Here is an 18,791-nt window from a genome sequence, read left to right on the forward strand (position 1 = left end):
CTTGGCTTCCCCTACCTTTTAAATTTGTTTTTCTCCAAGGTAGGGTCTAGATATAGCCCAGGCTGACCTGGAATTCCCTATGTAGTCTCAGGCTGGCCTCAAACTCACAGCAATACCTCTACCTCTGCCTCCTGAGTGCTGGGATTAAAGGCATATGCCACTACACGTGGCTTAAATTATGTTTTATATTTTAATTAATTAATTTATTTACAAGAAGAGAGAGAGAGAAAGAGAGAGAGAGAAAGGGAAAGAAGATAGACAGAAAGAATGGGTGTGCCAGGACCTCTAGCCACTGCAAATGAACTCCAGGTACATGCGCCTCTTTTGTGCATTTGGCTTTATGTGGGTCCTGGGGAATTGAACCCAGGTCATTAGGCTTTGCAGGCAAGCATCTTAACCACCAAGGCATCTCTCTATCCTTTAAAAAATTTTAACTTTTATCACTGTTAGTTTTGAGTTTTCAGTTCCTTTTTCCCCTTAGGTCTCCTAAAATGTGCACACATTTACATAATAATCATTTAGTTTCTCCTTAAACTCTTTCAAGTTTACCTTATACATGTTAATCCAGGCATATTCACGAGAGTTTTAAAGTAAAAAAAAAATGCCAATAACAAATTATTTATTTATTTATTTTAATTTTAGAGAGAGAGAGAGACAGAGGGAGAGAATTGGTGTGCTCCGGCCTCAGCCACCACAATTGAACTCCAGACACTTGTGCCACCTAGTGGGCATGTGAGGCCTTGCATTTGCCTCACCTTTGTGTATCTGGCTTATGTGGGATATGGAGAGTCAAACATGGATCCTTAGGCTTTGCAGGCAAGCACCTTAACCACTAAGCTCCAAATTAGTTATTTATTGAGACAGGGTCTCACAGTATAGTTCAGGCTCGCCCCAAGTTTTGATGCTCCTGCATCATACTCCTGGTTACTAGGGTTACAGGTGTGGCCCACCATGCCCAGCTAAAAGGTCCGTTTTCAGTATCTGACACCCAGTGGGAAATGTTTCCCCTTCTTCTTCCTCCACCACCTCCTCCTCTTGTTCTTCTTGTTTTTTTTTTTTTTTTTTTTTTTCTTTGAGGAAGGGTCTCACTCTAGCCTAGGCTGTCCTGGAATTGATTATGTAGTCTCAGGGTGGCCTCAGATTCATAGTGATCCTTCTACTTCTGCCTCCCAAGTGTTGGGATTAAAGGTGTGCGCCACCATGCCTGCCCTATCAGTTCTTTTTCTTTTTTAAATTTTATTTATTTATTTATTTGAGAGAGTGAGAGGGAAAGAGGTAGACACAGAGAGAGAGAGAGAAGAAGAGGGAGAGGGTGAGGGAGAGGGATAGGGATAGGGAGAGGGATAGGGAGAGGGAGAGAGAGAGAGAGAGAGGGAGGGAGAGAATGGGCGCACCAGGGCCTCCAGCCACTGCAAATGAACTCCAGATGCGTGCACCCCCTTGTGCATCTGGCTAACGTGGGTCCTGGGGAATTGAACCGAGGTCCTTTGGCTTTCCAGGCAAATGTCTTAACTGCTAAGCCACCTCTCCAGCCCCAGTTCTTTTTCTTTTTAAAATTAAAAAAAATATTTATTTTTGCTGCAGTCAGTGGGAGCTGCCAGTCTCCCATCTCTATCTCCCATCTCACCAGAGTGCTGGGATAACAGAAGTCAGCCACAGATTCCAAGTGGGCTGGCTTTTTACTTGGGGTCTGAGGATGGATCTTGAGTATTCCTGCTTGATTGGCAAACACTTATCCTTGGCACTTTCTCTGATTAGTCTAGACATTTTAAATCATGCATACTCAGCCGTATTCACAGCTCATCTGTTATCTGTCCTTACCCAACCAGACAAGAACCTTTAACTTTAATCTACCCTCTCCCATGCTGCCTATTTATTAATTGAGTTCCAACTTACTTTCTGTTAAATTCTACCAATTAGACGTGGCTGTTAATATGGTTTTCTATGGTTGACGCTGTCTTAGCCTTATTAGCATCAGGGAAGCCTTCCTTTTAACGTTGTTGATGTCTTGAAAAAGAACATGAAAGGATTGTGCTTTTGCCCAAGGCACAACTTGTAGGATTTCTTCTAATGACGCTTAGATAATTGCAAATGCTCTTGGCTTTTGTTTCTCTGAAATCTCTTAACTTTACAGGTTTATTTTCCTGAAAGATAGCTCACAGAGTAAACAGTTCTGGGTTGAGACTTATCTTCTCTCAGCACTTTGAAAATTTAATTTCTTAGTCTTCTGGCTTCTTGCCTTACATCATTCTCTGTCAAAATAATTATTTTCCTGTATGCAATATTTAAAAAGGTATATCAGGCTGGTTTTAAAATTCCATTTGTTGTTAGTTTTTGACAGTTTCAATATTCATGTCTCTAGGTGTGGGTTTCTTTTTATTTTTATGGTTAGGACTTGTGAAGCTTTTGAATCTGCTTATACCTTCTATAAATTTTAGCAAATCCTATTAAAATATCCAGCTGAAATTTTCAAAAAAAACTATTTTTTAATATTTTATTTGTATTTATTTGAGAGAGGGAGGGAGAGAGGGAGAGAGAGAGAGAGAGGGAGAGAGAGAGAGAATGGGCACACCAGAGCCTCCAGCCACTGCAAACAAATTCCAGATGCGTGTGCCCCCCTTGTGCATCTGGCTAACGTGGGACCTGGGGAATTGAACCTGGGTCCTCTGACTTTGCAGGCAAGTGCCTTAACTGCTAAGCCATCTCTCTAGCCCCTTAAAAACTATTTAAAAAAATTTATTTATGAGAGAGAGAGAGAAAGAGAATGGGCATGCCAGGACCTCTAGCCACTGCACAAGAACTCCAGACACATGTGCGTCTGGCTTACATGGGTTTTGGGGAATCCAAAGTGGGTCCTTAGGCTTCACAGGCAAGTGCCTTAACTGCTAAGCCATTTCCTCAGGACCCCAGTTGAAAATTTTCTTATCTTTTGTCCTATGTTAGCTTTCCATCACTATAGTAAAATACCTGAGATAACTTACTTATAAAGGAAAAGGTTTATTTTGGTTCATGGTTTTAAAGATTCTGGTCTAGGATCAGGTGGGCCTTTGCTTTCAGCTCTCTGGAGGGGTTATCAGGAGATGGCAAAGGGGAGCATGTGGTGGAGTAAACTGAACACCTCATGATCAGAAGGGGCTGAGGTCCCACGGCTCCTTTCAGGGGCACAATTCTAGTGGTCTAGGACTTCCCACTAGGGCCTATCTCTTATAGGTCTTCAGCACCTCCCAGTACTGTCCTATGTGGACTGAGCCTTAGAGGGACATTAAAAAAAAAAAAACCAAATGATAGCGCCCATTTTCTCTATTACCTCCTTATGGAAGTTTAATTAGAAATTTGTGAGAACTCATTCTGTCTTTGGTGAGTCTCTTAGACTCTCCAATTTTTTTTTTTCAAGGTAGGGTCTTGCTCTGGCTCAGGCTGACCTGGAATTTACTTTGTAGTCTCAGGGTGGCCTTGAACTCACGGTGATCCTCCTACCTCTGCCTCCCGAGTGCTGGGATTAAAGGCATGCGCCACCACGCCCGACTCTCTCCAATTTTTTTTTATATGAAAACCATGTATATGAAATACATATTTGACTTCCTGGGATATCTTATATATAATTTATTCAGCTGCCAATTTACTAATTTGTACTTCTGCTTAATGTTACTATTTCACAGGTCAGTTGGCTTTTTAAGTGTCACTTATTATATTTTTTGGTTCAAAAGTTTTCCTTGATTCTCTTAAAAACCTGCCTGCTATTTTTAATAGTTTTTGCTATTAAAATTTGTTTATTTATTAGAGAGAGGCAGACAGAGAGCAAGACAGTATGAGCGCAGCAGGGCCTCCTGACACTGCCAACAAACTCCAGGCACATGCGTCACTCTATGTATCTGGTTTACGAGGGCACTGGAGAATGAACCTGGGCAGTCAGGATTTGCAAGCAAGCACCTTCAACCCCTGAGCCAGCTCTCCAGCCCAGTTCTTTGTTATTTTGCTCTTTTTCTTAATTTTTTTTATTAATTAGTTTTGTACTCAGCAAATATAGTCAGTTTGGACCATTATTAAGCTCATCCGTGACCTACCCCCTCCCCTTGGCCCCTCCTTGTTGAGGTATATGGGTCGTGCATTGTGGAGTTAGCCCACAGTTATGGGTAGGATAAATGTCTCTGCATATCATGACCCAACATGTGGCTCTGACATTCTTTCCAGCCCCTCTTCCGTGAAATTTCCCTGAGCCATGTTGGGTTCATTTTTGGTCTGCTTCAGTGATGAGGTGTTGGGGGTCTGGGTCTCTGGATCTCTGATTTGGTAGGAGTTGATTTTTCTCTGCGTTGATCTTCACCCTTGTGCTGGTATCCGGTTCACGAAGAAAACAACACCCTTGCTTGTTTCGTCAATTATTCTCAGTTTCAGCCGGGGCCCTTTTGAGGTATGATGGGGTGGCTCTCTCTTTAGGATCCACATCTATCTGAAAAAGAGAAGCAGATTCTTCAACGGAGAGAAAGTTAGTACCAGACAAATGAGATAACCCTTACTTTTTTTTTTAGTAGAGAATGTAATAGGTGTAGGCCCCCTTGTAGCCCATGATTGGTGGTAGCTTGATAATGGACAGCGGGCTTATGTTTGGATATGTTTCTGACTTGTTTCCCAGCTCCAGCTATGGGCCCCGTACCACTGGGGGGATCAGTTAGCCGAATCGAGAGCAGTTGTTTCTTTTCTTTTCCTTTCCTTCCTCTTTTTTCTTTCTCTCTCTTTCTTTCTTCTTTCCTTTAAATGAGAACTTTGATACATGACCATTTTGAGATTTGATCATATTCAAACCCCATTGCCTTCTTTTTTCCTCCGCCCCATCCTGTTCTATTAGGCACCCTTCTCTTTCCAGATAGTTGTTCACCTGTTTTGATGTCTTATTCATTTTTTAAGACACATGTCTTTTTATTTATTTATTTATTTATGAGAGAGAGAGAGAGAGAGAGAGAATGGGCATGCCAGGGCCTCCATCCCCTGCAAATGAACTCCAGACACATGAGCCCCCTTGTGCATCTGGCTTATGTGGGTCCTGGGGAATCAAACCTGGGTCCTTTGGCTTTGCAGGCAAGTGTCTTAACCGCTAAGCCATCCCTCCAGCCTGTCTGATTCCTTTTGTCCTCCTCTGTCCTCCATGTCAAAGTGTTGATGGGCTCACAACAGTGGGCATCTTGTACCAGCAATCACATTGGGGTTGCAAATGCACCAAACTCACTCTAACTCTCTCTCTCTTTTTTCATTGTTCTCACCTTCATTCTTTTTTTTTCATTTTTTTAAAAATTTTTTTATTTATTTATTTATTTGAGAGTGACAGACACAGAGAGAAAGACAGATAGAGGGAGAGAGAGAGAATGGGCGCGCCAGGGCTTCCAGCCTCTGCAAACGAACTCCAGACGCATGCGCCCCTATGTGCATCTGGCTAACGTGGGACCTGGGGAACCGAGCCTCGAACCGGGGTCCTTAGGCTTCACAGGCAAGCGCTTAACTGCTAAGCCATCTCTCCAGCCCTTTTTTTTCATTTTAAGAATATTAGATATAGACATATTTTGTATGTGAACATCACATGTTGGTACCATCCTTTCCCCCCACCCCACCCCTTTTCTGAAGAGGCCTTCCTCTTTGGGGATGCAGGACAACCCCATGGTAATTGTGGATCATGCCTTATGGGGCAGCAGTCAGTTATGGGGGAGAGGCAATGTCTCTGTGCAAAATGATCCAACTTGTGGCTCTAACGATCTTTTGCCCCCTCTTCCGCAAAATTCCCTGAGCCGTGCTGGGAGCATTTTAAGTCTACTTCAGTGATGGGCTCTTAGGAGCATCTGGATCTCTTGTTTGGTAGCTGTTGAGTGTCTTTTGTATCTTCCTCCATCGTCCTTGTGCTGATATCAGCTTAACTAAGAGAGCAGCATTCTTGCTCATTCCCCCAGTTCCTCTGTGGTTTCAGCTGGGGCCAGGGTGGAGTGCGCTGGGTTGTTTATCTCCTCACGTCAAGCTCCCATCTGAAAAAGAGGAGCAGATTTCCAGACCACCTTGCCTGCCCACACACTGCCCTTGCCTCTCTCTCTCTCTGTTTTTTGCTTTTTCAAGGTAGGGTCTGGCTCTGGCCTATGTAGTTGCAGGTGGCCTCAAACTCATGATGCTCTTCCTACCTCTGCTTCCTGAGTGCTGGGATTAAAGATGTGTACCACCATGCCCTGCACCAATTTCTTTTATTTATTTTAAGAAACATAATAAATATACTAGTTTTATATTCTATATATTATAATTCCAATAGTTACCATGGATGTAGTTCTGATTTTCTTTTCCCTTGTTTCTGCTGTCTTCTCCCATGGTCTCTCCTGACGGTTCATATTAACTTTTTGAATAATTTTTAAATCATTTTTATTTATTTATTTGAGAGTGACAGACAGAGAGAGAGAAAGAGGTAGATAGAGAGAGAGAGAGATTGAGCAAATGAGCTCCAGACGCATGTGCCCCCTTGTGCATCTGGCTAACGTGGGTTCTGGGGAATGGAGCCTTGAACTGGGGTCCTTAGGCTTCACAGGCAAGCGCTTAACTGAGCCATTTCCTCAGCCCTATAACTTTTTTTTTTGGGGTTTTCGAGGTAGGGTCTCACTCTAGCCCAGGCTTATCTGGCTGGAATTCTCTATGTAGTCTCAAGGTGACCTTGAGCTCATGACGATCTCCTACATCTGCCTCCCGAGTTCTGGGATTAAAGGCATGTGCCACCACGCCTGGCTTGTTATGACTTTTGATTTAGATTCATTTTTTTTTCTTATTTTTAGTTGTTTATTTGAGAAAGAGGCAGGCAGAGAAAGAGATAGTGAGTATAGGCATGCCAGAACCTCCCACCGCTGTAAACAAATTCCAGACACAATTACCACATTGTGATCTGGCTTTACATGGGTACTAGGGAATCTTGGGTCATCAGGCTTTGCGAACAAGTGCCCTTAACAGCTGAGCCATCTTTCCAGCCCTAGATTCTTCTTTTTTTTTTTTTTTGAGGTAGGGATTTGTCTGTAGCCCAGATTGGCATTGAATTTGTAATCCTTTTGCATCAGGCCTCCCATATGCTGAGATTACAGGTCTGCTCCACTACACCCAGCTAACATGTTTAATGGCATTTTATCTGTGAGAAGTCATTTAGGGTTGTATTGAGCTACCTTTCTTTTGTCATGTTCCTAGTGATACTACCTCCTGTGACCAGTATAATCAATTGCAGTTTAAGCTTTTACACACACACACACACACACACACACACACACACACACACATCCTGATCATTATCTTTAGGACAGCCAAACTCTTACCTTTCTGCATCCTGCTTTCTCCTCCCTGTAAATCCTAGGTTGTTTCTCTTTTTCTTTGTCATCTTATTAGTGTTAATAAAACGGCCAGGTGTGGTGGTGCACGCCTTTAATCCCAGCACTCAGGAGGCAGAGGTAGGAGGATCACCATGAGTTTGAGGCCACCCTGACACTACATAGTGAATTCCAGGTCAGCCAGGGCTAGAGTGAGACCCTGCCTCAAAAAAACAAAAACCAAAACTAAAACCAAAAACAACAACAATAAATTAATAAATAATTAATAAAGAGCCACTTTAGTTGACCTGAAATTTCACATTTTATAATAGGAGGGAGGAATACCTGACATATTCACTGCATTTTGCTGTGCTCATAGCAGACATTACTAATTGAGTATGGAGTCCAACATGGCTTACTTGTGAATCTTTTTCCACTGAGTAAATCAGGGTGGTTGGATGTTTCTGGGCTGTCGGTATAGGAGATTCTTCTAGAAGCTCCATGTGTGGGTAGAAAAAGGAGGGTGAACCATAATGGGAATCTTACAGCAGACTCTTTACTGAACAGTTTAATTTCTTTCTTAAATCCCTAAAAGGCTCCATACAAGGTAGGTACGTCTGTTTCACAAATGAGAAAATAGAATAGAAGGCTCCAAGAAATTTGCCTCTTCCGTAAGTTAAATAGCAGTTTGAACTTTTGGAATTTCTTAGCTCCCTTTTGCAATTATGTCATGCCAGGAAAGAGGAATGGAAAAGCCGCAAGTAAGATTACGAGATGGCTCCTTTCTGAGCCTAGAACACATCCAATCCTCCTGTGTCTGGAAGTCAGAATATTGATCATATCCATTCATCACACATACCCTCCAGAACTAGGGAAGTAGTTTCAGGTGAGGGGGCCTCTGGGAGGGAGTTTTCTCCCATTGTGGCTCGGTGGGAACTGTTATGAGCAGATGGTACTGACAATGCCAGGCTTTAAGAGAGAAGGCCGTTTAATTATGTTGTTGCGGTAACCTCATTACCGGCACAAAGCACCCTACCAAAAGCAGCCGGTGGGAGGAGAGTTGTTTATTTCGGCTTACGGTCCAGAGGAGAAACTCCATGATAGCTGGGGAGAGCGTGGCATGAGCAGAAGAGAGGCTGGCCATCATCTCTGCCATAGCAGGTGGCAAGCAGCCGCGGGAGAGTGAGTGGCACAAGCTAGGGGTAATAAACCAATAAGGTTTGCCACCAGCAACACACCTCCTCCAGCAAGGCTCCACCTCCCAAATTGCCACCAGCTGGTAACCAAGCATTTAAAACACACGAGTTTTTTGGGGACACTTAATTCAAACCGCCACTCATGTCAGAGTCCTTTGGCATGATTTTTTCATTTCTCTCATTCCATTTTATACTCTTGGGGACTCTGAAATCATTTAGATTCTCTCTCTCCCTTCCTCTTTCTCTTTTCTTATGAGAGAGAGAGAATTGGCACATCAGGGCCTCAGCCTCTGCAATCAAACTTCAGATGCTTGCACCACCTAGTGGGCATGTGAGGCCTTGCACTTGCCTCACCTTTGTGTGTGGCTTACGTGGGATCTGGAGAGTTGAACATAGGTCCTTAGGCTTTGCAGGCAAGTGCCTTAACCATTAAGTCATCTCTCCAGCTCCCTCTTTCTCTCTTTTTAAAAAAATATATTGTATTTATTTATTTATTTGAGAGAGAGAAAGAGGGAGAGAGGCATCTAGCCACTGCAAACAAACTCCAGATACATGTGCCCCCTTGTGCATCTGGCTTATGTGGGTCCTGGAGAATCAAACCAGGATCCTTTGGCTTTGCAGGCAAACACCTTAACCACTAAGCCAATTCTCCAGCTCCCTCTTTCTCTTTTGTATGTAGTCCACGTTGCCCTTGAACTCCTGATCCTCTAGCCTACCCCCTCCTGACTGTTGGGATTACAGATGTGCATCATCACCTTCCCCACCCATGAAATCTCATTCTCTTAATCTCGCATCCATGATGGAGAAAGCCTCCCCCGCTCCATTGCCACCGTGTGAGTCTTTATAGAGCATGGGGGAGGTGGAAATGCTGGTGGGGCTCAGTCCAGCTTCACAGAGCTTCAAGACCACTAAATTGCAACTGGATTAATTCCTGTGATGTGAGAGTCGAGTGAGGTGATATGCCCTGTGGAGGCAAGCAAATGGCAGATGTCCAATAAAAATGTGTTCTTTTCTGTCTTTCAACCATAACTTTTTTTTTTTGACTGTGAATGCTTTAAAGTTCAAGTTTTAAGCTACTTTTAAAATTCGATTCTTATCGTCCCTCTTCCCCCCCATGTTCGCTTCCTTTTAAGCTGCAGGTGATTTTAAGAAGTGATCCAGTTTTATTTATTTTTTCGTTGTGGTTTAAGGGCTTGGCTGGACTGGCAGGACAACCCGGAGCCTGAGGAGAGCTGGGCTGAGAGGAGGTCCTACGAGCCATGGGTGTGGGCTTCGGCTCCAATTCCAGGGGTCTGAGGACTGCTTACTTGTAGAGGCGAAGACTAACTCACCCTTCACGAGTGAGGCAGCTGCTCAGCCTGGCTTTACTGCCTGGTAGCAAGTAAGAGATTGGGGAGTGAGGCCCACCTTACAGAAGAGTTAGGTTCCGAAAGAGGTTTGGACTGAGCATCTGGGATTACTGATCGAGCAGGTTCCAGTGAAGAAAAGGCTCCACTTGGTGCTCTTTCCCTCCCCCTCTCCCTTCCTTCCCTCCCTTCCTCCTTCCCTCCCCTTCTTTCCCTCCCTCCCCTCCCCCTCTCCCTTCCCCCTTTCCTCCCTTCCCTCCTCTTACTTCCCTCCCTCCCTCCCTCCCTTCCTCCCTCCTTCCCTCCCTCCCCTCTCTTCCTCCTTCCCTCCGTTTCTTCTCCTTCCTCCCCTCCCTCCCTTCCTTCATTCCTCCTTTCCCTTCCCCTTCCCATCCCATCCTCTCTTCCCTGTCCTTCTCCTCCATTTCTTTTTCTCCTGTTTCTTTCCAGTGCTTGAGGTAGAACCTAGGGCCTTGCATGGGCTAGTCAAAGCACTCTGCTTTGAACTACCTCCCCATCTGGAATTTTCTCCTCCTCCTCCCTTCTCTTCTTCCTTACTCCTTTCCCCCGCTCCTCCTCCTTGTCTCTCTCCCTTTCCTTTCAGGGTCTCAGTTATCCCAGGCTGGCCTCGAACTTGCAATGTAACAGAGTATGACCTTGAACTGCTGATCCTCCTGCCTCTACCTACTGACTTCTGGGAGCGCAAGCACAGGCCTCTGTTCATGATTTATATGGTGCTGGCAGTTGAACGGGTGGCCTTTTGCATGCTCCACAGCACTCTGCCTGCTGAGCTACATGCCCAGCCCTCTCTACCCCTTCAAAAAGGTCATTATTTCTGTAATTTCTTTTCCCTTTTCACTGTCCATTTGAGGAAGGCAACCGTGTATTTTCTCAGGGGGATTCTGGAACTGACAGTTATATCCAAGGCCCTAAGGGACAAAAAAAAAAAAAAAAAAAAAAAAAAAAAAAAGGAAAGCGTGGCTGGCAGGTAAGATGGTCTTTGTTTGCTTGTGAGGACTGGCACACACGAGAATCATTGGTTGTTGGTACAAAAATAAACAGCAACAACAACAACAAAACAACCTTGGGTGTTTGGGTTGGATCAGCATAGGAATCAGAGAACACAGCTGTGGGACTCCATCGCCTACGGAGACGAGACCCTGACTGTTCATCTCCACTTGCTTTCTTGTACATATGTCTTCTCCGCCTGACAGTTTTTTTTCCTACAAATCCTCTCACCGTGTGCTAGTAATACTTAAAGGGTTTCTTTCCTCCTGAGTCCTTGGCTTCCATTCCAGTGATGCCTAGAATCTTTCCGTTTTAAATGCCCCCTATTCCACAATGATGCATCGATGTGAGAGATGCTATAGTTATAACATATTTCTGCAGCTGCTCACCACAGCTGGGCTGGCTGCTGATGTGAATTGGGAACTAGACTTATTTTTGCATGCAGGTACATGTACCTGTGTAGGTCAGAGGACAATCTCAGGTGTCATCCTCAGGAATTCCACATTTATTTTCCTTTTTTTTTGGACAGAACAAACACCATAAAGATTTAATTAACAGTCACAGTGTCTCAGCTAGGCCACCACCCATGAAAGCACCCCAAGTCCAGAGTTCCTCCAGGGTCTTCTATGGGCTCAGCCTGGAGAAGCAAGCAGTCTGGGATTCATTCGCTGGCCCTCCACTTTCCTGGAAACTGGTGTGGCTCAGGAGCTTGCTGGGGTGGGAGGTTCAGTGGCTGTGCCGTGGGTTCCCTCTGCACCAGCTCTGGCTCGTCCTCCCCATCCTGGGGCGGGTGGACCAGAACCTTGTCCAAGATGCCAAACTCCTGGGCCTCCATGGGGCTCATGTAGCGGTCCCTCTCCATGGCTGACTCTATCACCTGCAGGCTCTGCTTCGTGTGTTTGGCATAGATGTTGTAAAGCTGCTTCTTGAGTTTTATGATCTCCTCTGCGTGGATGGCGATGTCTGTGGCTTGGCCCCGGGCGCCCTCAGAGGGTTGGTGGATCATGATGCGGGAAGTGGGGACGGAGTGACGCATGCCAGGGCGACCAGTGGCTAGAAGCAGGGAGCCCATGCTGGCAGCCTGGCCCACGCACCATGCACAGATGGGGTTCAGGAAGTACTGCATTGTGTCATAGATGGCCAGGCCTGAGGTCACCACACCACCTGGGCTGTTGATAAACATGTGGATGGGCTTCTTGTTACTCTCGGACTCAGGAAGAGTTGCTGGGCAATGACTAGGCGGGCAACGTTGTCATCGCTCGGACCCATGACACACACAATGCGCCCCGGCGGCAGCCGCGGATAGATGTCATAGGCACGTTAGCCGCGACCCTGCAGAGAGAGAGACTCCCCCTTTTTTTTGAGGTAGGGTTTCACTGTAGCTCAGGCTGACCTGGAATTCAGTAGTATGTATATATTTTTAACATGAGATTTTTGTCTAGTTCTACAGATTGGAACCATTGTGATAGAAGTCATTAAAGAAAAAAAAAAGATTTGTTAACCTGACAGATCCTAATTTCTTGGAAACCATATTTAGATTTTCATGTTAGATATTAAAATGTATGATTCTGAGAAATGATTAAAAAAAAAAAAACCCAAGTGCCTGAGTTCTCACATCTCATCTTTCCTAATTTCCAGGAATAAGGTCTGCAGAGCAAATACGTGCTACTGAAGAGAAACCTCTAACTTACTTTCCGCTCCAGTTTCGCAACTATTGATACACTGTATGGTATCCACTCTCCTCCCTAGGGTCTAGTGAAAATCTCTGCTGCCTTAGTTTAACTTAGTTTCTAACAAGGTCATTATTACTTAGCCGTGTGACAAAACAGCAGATATTCTTTATTTCTATTTATATATTTATTTGTGCCCGTGCATGCACGTGTGTGGGCACACCAGGGCTTCTCTTCGCTGCAAATGAACACACGATGCCTGCACCACTGTTTGCAGTCTGGTTCACATGGGTGGTTTGGGAATTGAACTTGAGCTGGGAGGCTTTGCCCACAAATACCTTTAGCAGCTCCACCATCTCCCCAACCCCAGTGGATATGCTTGCTGTAAGAGTATCTTACCTTGTCATTAATGACAGCTGATGTGGACAAACCCCATTGAATCATTGCCCTTGGTGAGCCGGGATTAGACAGTCCCATGAATAGTCACTTGGTTGGGGTTAGGCTGAGCACATGGCAGGGAAGCAATCTTATCCCACCTGAGCTGCTTTTTAAAAAAATTTTATTTATTTATTTGAGAGCGGCAGACAGACAAAGAGGGAGAGAAAGAGAGAGAATGGGCGCGCCAGGGCCTCCAGCCACTGCAAACGAACTCCAGATGCGTGCGCCCCCTTGTGCATCTGGCTAACATGGGTCCTGGGGAATCGAGCCTCGAACTGGGGTCCTTAGGCTTCACAGGCAAGTACTTAACCGCCAAACCATCTCTCCAGCCCCAGTTTTCTTATCTGTAAGATGGGAAGGGTAGAAAAACCATCAGCTGTCTGAGAGTTCTCCTTGGTTGCTATGGCCATGAAAACGAGCGTACCCATGGCTTACTCAAGGTTTGCTGCTGGCGAGGAACTCAGGGTTGCAGACAAACCAGTGTATCCATCCTTTACCTGAAGGTAACCTTGAGCATCAGATCTCTGAATGATTTATGCAGCAGAAACCGTAACCCTTTGAAGTGCTGCCGTGTCTGATTGAGTTTGCATTTCCCGAGGTCTCTCCTCTCCTGCTGGGCTCCAAGAAGGGAGCTATCCCTGCTGGGCTCCAAGAAGGGAGCTATCGAAATAGCCTTTGAATAGACTTGGGGAACACAAGTTACTGCCAGCGGTTACATAAGCCTGCAGCTGCGGGCGCTCTGCTTGCATTGTGGCCTGCATGCCATTGGAAGGCAGGCCTCCAGGGGCCAGCCTTTCCTTGTTATTATTTCTGAGACAGAACCGAAGCCGGTTCGGTGGTGCAGTATAGTGGGGAAGGTTCTCTGATGAGGCAGTCTCTGCAACCAAGCAGAGAAAATTCTTAACACAGTTCTGGGGGAAGGAGTGGAGAATCGATGGAGTCAGTCAGGAGTGTGAAAAGCAACACTTCTGTAGAGAGTGAAAGCCAGAGACACTGATTGGAAAGGCAACAGACAAGCGCATCAGTTGGGAGGACTGGTTTGTTTGTTTTTCATGTGTGTGTGTGTGCGCGCGCGAGTGTGTATCTGTATGATGTGTGTGTACACGTGCATGTTCAGGCCTGTGTAAATGTGCGTCTGCACATGTCCTGGCACCCGTGTGGAAGGCTTTGGGTGCCAGTCCTTCCTCATCCTCTGTCCTGTTTTGAGTCAGGGCCTCTCATAGTTCAGCACACCGCGTTCACCAGCCTCCGTGGCCTCTGAGCGTCACAGCCATCCTCCTGCCTCCACCTCCCTTGTGAACTGGGATTACTTACTCATGCTGTTGAGTCCAGTCTGACGTGAGTTCCAGGGATCTGAATTCAGGGACTCAAGCTTGTGTGGCAAGCACTTTATTCAGTGAGGAATCTCTCCAGCCAAGACTGATATTTTGTTTTAAATACATTTGTTTTCCTTGTTTTATGAGAGACAGACAGACAGAGAGAGAGAGAGAGAGAGGGAATGAATTGGCATGCTAGGGCCTTCAGCCACTGCAAACAAACTCCAGACACATGCGCCCCCTTGTGCTTCTATGGGTCCTGGGGAATTGGAGCCTCTAACCGGGGTCCTTAGGCTTCACAGGCAAGTGCTTAACCGCTAAGCCATCTCTCCAGCCCAAGCACATTTTTTTTTTTTTTTCTAATACAAGTCAAAGCTGGGTGTGGTGGCATACACCTCTAGGTACCTTTAATCTCAGCATTCAGGAGGCTGTGGTAGGAGGGGTGACGTGAGTTTAAGGCCGGCCTGGGGCTGCAGAGTGAGTTCTAGGTCAGTCTGGTCTACAGTGAGACCTTGCCTGAAAAACAAAACAAAATATGTGTACAAGTTACAGAAAGTCTGCCTAGTACGGATAAGGTAATAATCTCATATGATCGCCCAAGTTCAGGTCATTCCAGGTTTGGGGCAGTGATGTCAGCGATTCAATGCCTTCCTTCCGCACTGTCCTACGTGTCCGTTTCTGGCCCTGTGGCTTGTCAGCTCTTCACCTTTATTTTTTTTAAAGCCATATTCTTCTTTTAAAGTATTTTATGTATTTATGCGCGGGGGGGGGTAGGGAGAATGGGCACGCCAGGGCCTCTAACCACTGCAAATGAACTCCAGACACATGCGCCACCATGCATCTGGCTTATGTGGGTTTTGGGGAATTGAACCTGGGTCCTTAGACTTTGTAGGCAAGCACCTTCACTGCTAAGCCATCGCTCCAGCTCTGTCTTCACCTTTACATAAGATACAAGGAGCAGTGGAGCTTCCTTTCTCCTCAGGGCACAGCAAGCCATGTTTTCCTTGTAACTCACTGGACTCAGCAGGGATTCTGTGCTCCCTCCCCACCCTTTCTCCTCCTAGGCGGTGGAAGCTCTGTGTTGGCTTAGGACTGTGTACCTCAACCATTAGAGTAGGGGATACTGTGGCCAACACAAAACAGACTTTTGTAGAGAGGGGGACAGGGGAAGGCTTGTTGTGTAGGCCAGCACTGCACCTGCTACAGCTTAAGATCTTGCCTTTCGAGCCCTAAGTTGACCACTCGTTTCCCCATAATGAGGGGCAGGCTAAAGATTTCGCTTTAATTTCGGGAGGAGGCCAGGAGATTCGGTAACACTCTGTCCTTCACACTGACGAGGAAGGACAGACACTGCGCTTGCTTTGTTTTTGGCGACACTACATTGGATCACTTGATTGAGATTTTGTTCACTAGGTTTCCCTACTGTGATCGTTTTTCTAATGAGTGAGCAATCTGGGAATGATAGTCTAAGAATGTAAATTTCACATTTCCCAGTAGTGGTTTCTTTTTTTTTTTAAACCCAGGTTCTAGCATCTGCCCAAATAATTACTTTACTATGCTGGCTGAAAAGTGCTGAAGTGAGAAAAAGACAGCTCTTTTTAGAAAGAATCCTATTATATTCAGAATTGTTGTGACAGGGTTTTATTTATAGCTTCCTACCACACACAACTTTCTTTTGAAAATAAGTTCATATGGGTGGCAAAGGAGGGCTAAATAAAAAAGATAACAAAGGGCTGGAGAGATGGCTTAGTGGTTAAGGTGTTTGCCTGCAAAGCCAAAGGGCCCATGTCTGATTCCCCAGGACCCACATTAGCCAGATGCTCAAGGGGGCACATGCATCTGGAGTTATTTGCAGTAGCTGGAGGCCCTGGTGTGCCCATTCTGTCTTTCTCTGTGCCTTTTTCTCTCTCAAATAAATAAAAAAAATATATTTTAAAAAAGGGCTGGAGAGATGGCTTAGTGGTTAAGGCACTTGCCTAAAAAGCCTAAGGACCAGGTTTGATTGCCCAGGACCCATGGAAGCTAGATGCACAAGGTGACACATGCATCTGGAGTTTGTTTGCAGTGGCTGGATGCTCTGGTGTGCCCATTCTCTCTCTGCTTCTCTCTGCCTCCTTCTGTCTCTCTCTCTCAAATTAAAAAAAAAAAAAAAAGACAACAAAAAGATAGAGGAACTAGTTGGAAGGAAGAGGGAGTTCAATGGGGAAAGGGTATTGGGGAGGAAGGAACAAAAGAATTATGGAAGAGGATTGTGATCAAAATATATTACAGGGGCTGGGGAAATGGCTTAGTAGTTAAGGCGTTTGCCTGAGAAGCCTAAGGACCCTGGGTTGAGTCCCCAGGACCCATGTAAGCCAGATGCACAAGGGGGGACATGCGTCTGGAGTTCGCTTGCAGTAGCTGAAGGCCCTGGCATGCCAATTCTCTCTTTCTCTCTGGCTCTTCCTCTCTCTCTCTTTCTCAAATTAAAAAAAAATATATATATATATATATATTATATACATCTACGAAAAGATTGTCAATAAAAAGGTTAAAGAGGAAAAAAGCTGATGAAGATAATGGATACCATAAAAATATGAGGATATGAAAATGTTAAATATACAGGAAAAATATCCGTAGTTTCAGTAGCTATGATTTTACCCAGCATTTAACAATTATTGCTCCAGAAAAAGATAAGGGTCCTATAGTTTTATTGAAAGTGCCTTATTAGGGCTGGAGAGATGGTTTAGTGGTTAAGACACTCACCTGTGAAACCTAAGGCTCCCCAGGTCCCCTGTAAGCCAGATACACAAGGTGGCGCAAGCAGCTTGAGTTTCAGTGCAGTGGCTGGAAGACCTGTTGCATCAATTTTCTCTCTCATAAAAAAGTAAAAAAAGGGGCTGGAGAGATGGCTTAGCGGTTAAGCGCTTGCCTGTGAAGCCTAAGGACTCCGGTTCGACGCTCGGTTCCCCAGGTCCCACGTTAGCCAGATGCACAAGGGGGCGCACGCGTCTGGAGTTCGTTTGCAGAGGCTGGAAGCCCTGGCGCGCCCATTCTATCTCTCCCTCTATCTGCCTTTCTCCCTGTGTCTGTCGCTCTCAAATAAATAAATAAAAATTAAAAAAAAAGTAAAAAAAAAAAGCTTTATTAGAGTTGGGAGCTTGCTCAGTGGGTAAAGCACTCATTGTGCAAGCATGGGCACCAGTGTGTGGGATCCCAGCGCCTACCTATCTAAAAAATAAAGCCAGGTGCTGTGGTAGGCAGCTGTAACCCTAGCCACACCTAATGGGTGAGACGGGAAGCAGAGATAGGAGGATCTGTCTGAAAAGTCAATGGCCGGCTGGCCTGGCGGGCAGCACGAGACCTTGCCGAAGGTGGGCACCTGCAACCTGTCCTGTGACCTCCGCCAGTGAGTTGTGCCACATGCCCACCTGCACTCACACCCATGAACGCATGCAACACGCATCACTTTACTATAATGTTTTTTAGAATGAGGACTCATAAATTTGTTTGGTTTTTTAAAATATTTTTATTTATTTACTTGAGAGAGAGAAAGAGGCAGAGAGAAAGTGTGTATGTGTGTGTGTGTGAGTGTGTGTGTGTGTGTGTGTGTGTGTGTGAGAGAGAGAGAGAGAGAGAGAGAGAGAGAGAGAGAGAGAGAGAGAGAGAATGAGCACGCCAGGGTCTCCAGACACTGCAAATGAATTCCAGCTGCATGTGCCCCTTGTGCATCTGGCTTATGTGGGTCCTGCAGAGTCAAACTGGGATTCTTTGGCTTTGCAGGCAAACACTTTAATCACTAAGCCATCCCTTCAGCCCTTGTTTAATTTTTGTTTATAGTTGTGTGTGTGGGTGTGTGTGTGTGTATACCAGGGCCTCTTGCCATTACAAATGAACACCAGCTGCTTACACACTTTTCGCAACTATCTGGCTAACATGGATGGCTTGGGAATTGAACCCATTCAGGCAGGCTGTGAAAGCCAATGTCTAACCACTGAGCCTTCTTCTCAGTCCCATGATGCAACTCTTTTCTATTACTTAGCATACTTTGAAAGAACAACAAGATAAGAAAGCTGTTTTCTACTTTATAAAAACCTAAAAAATTCAAATAGATGAGTTCATTTGTGCCACTGTGAAGGATCATTAAGAAAATGAGTAAAAAGTAAAACCGTATGATGATGTTCATAGCACGCTCCTTCTTGAATTTACAGAAACATACATTTAGATCAGACAAATTTTGGACTTTTACCAGAAAGCCTCAGTTCCTAGTGGTTGCCTTAACAGAATGAGCTTAACGGTATTTTCCTTCTCATTTTCATGCAGTATGCTTTTTTTTTTTTTGTCATGACCTCTCTAACACCTTCAATAAACAAATATTTTAAAATCAGCACTGAGATTCTAAAGAATACGATGACAAGAAATCAGCTGTCTCAGAATGTAATTCAGAAGAGAAGAAAGGGCTCCAGAGATAAATCCTCCCATCCAAACGCATGAAGTACTTCATAGACAAGGGAACAATTCAGTGAAT

The 18,791-nt window shown here is 45.1% G+C and overlaps 1 protein-coding gene and 1 pseudogene across 1 annotated transcript; one reads left to right on the top strand and one right to left on the bottom strand.

The window, feature by feature from the left end:
• Positions 1-18,791, top strand: part of LOC101604002 — a 117,933-nt pseudogene that overhangs the window by 44,904 nt on the left and 54,238 nt on the right.
• LOC105944473 (ATP-dependent Clp protease proteolytic subunit, mitochondrial-like) lies at positions 11,424-12,113 on the bottom strand. Its single transcript, XM_012950067.2, has one exon. The coding sequence runs from the start codon at positions 12,041-12,043 to the stop codon at positions 11,522-11,524; it is 522 nt and encodes a 173-aa protein (XP_012805521.2). The 5' UTR covers positions 12,044-12,113; the 3' UTR covers positions 11,424-11,521.

The sequence above is a fragment of the Jaculus jaculus genome, chromosome 17 (assembly GCF_020740685.1).
Source record: "Jaculus jaculus isolate mJacJac1 chromosome 17, mJacJac1.mat.Y.cur, whole genome shotgun sequence".
NCBI classification, from domain to species: domain Eukaryota; kingdom Metazoa; phylum Chordata; class Mammalia; order Rodentia; family Dipodidae; genus Jaculus; species Jaculus jaculus.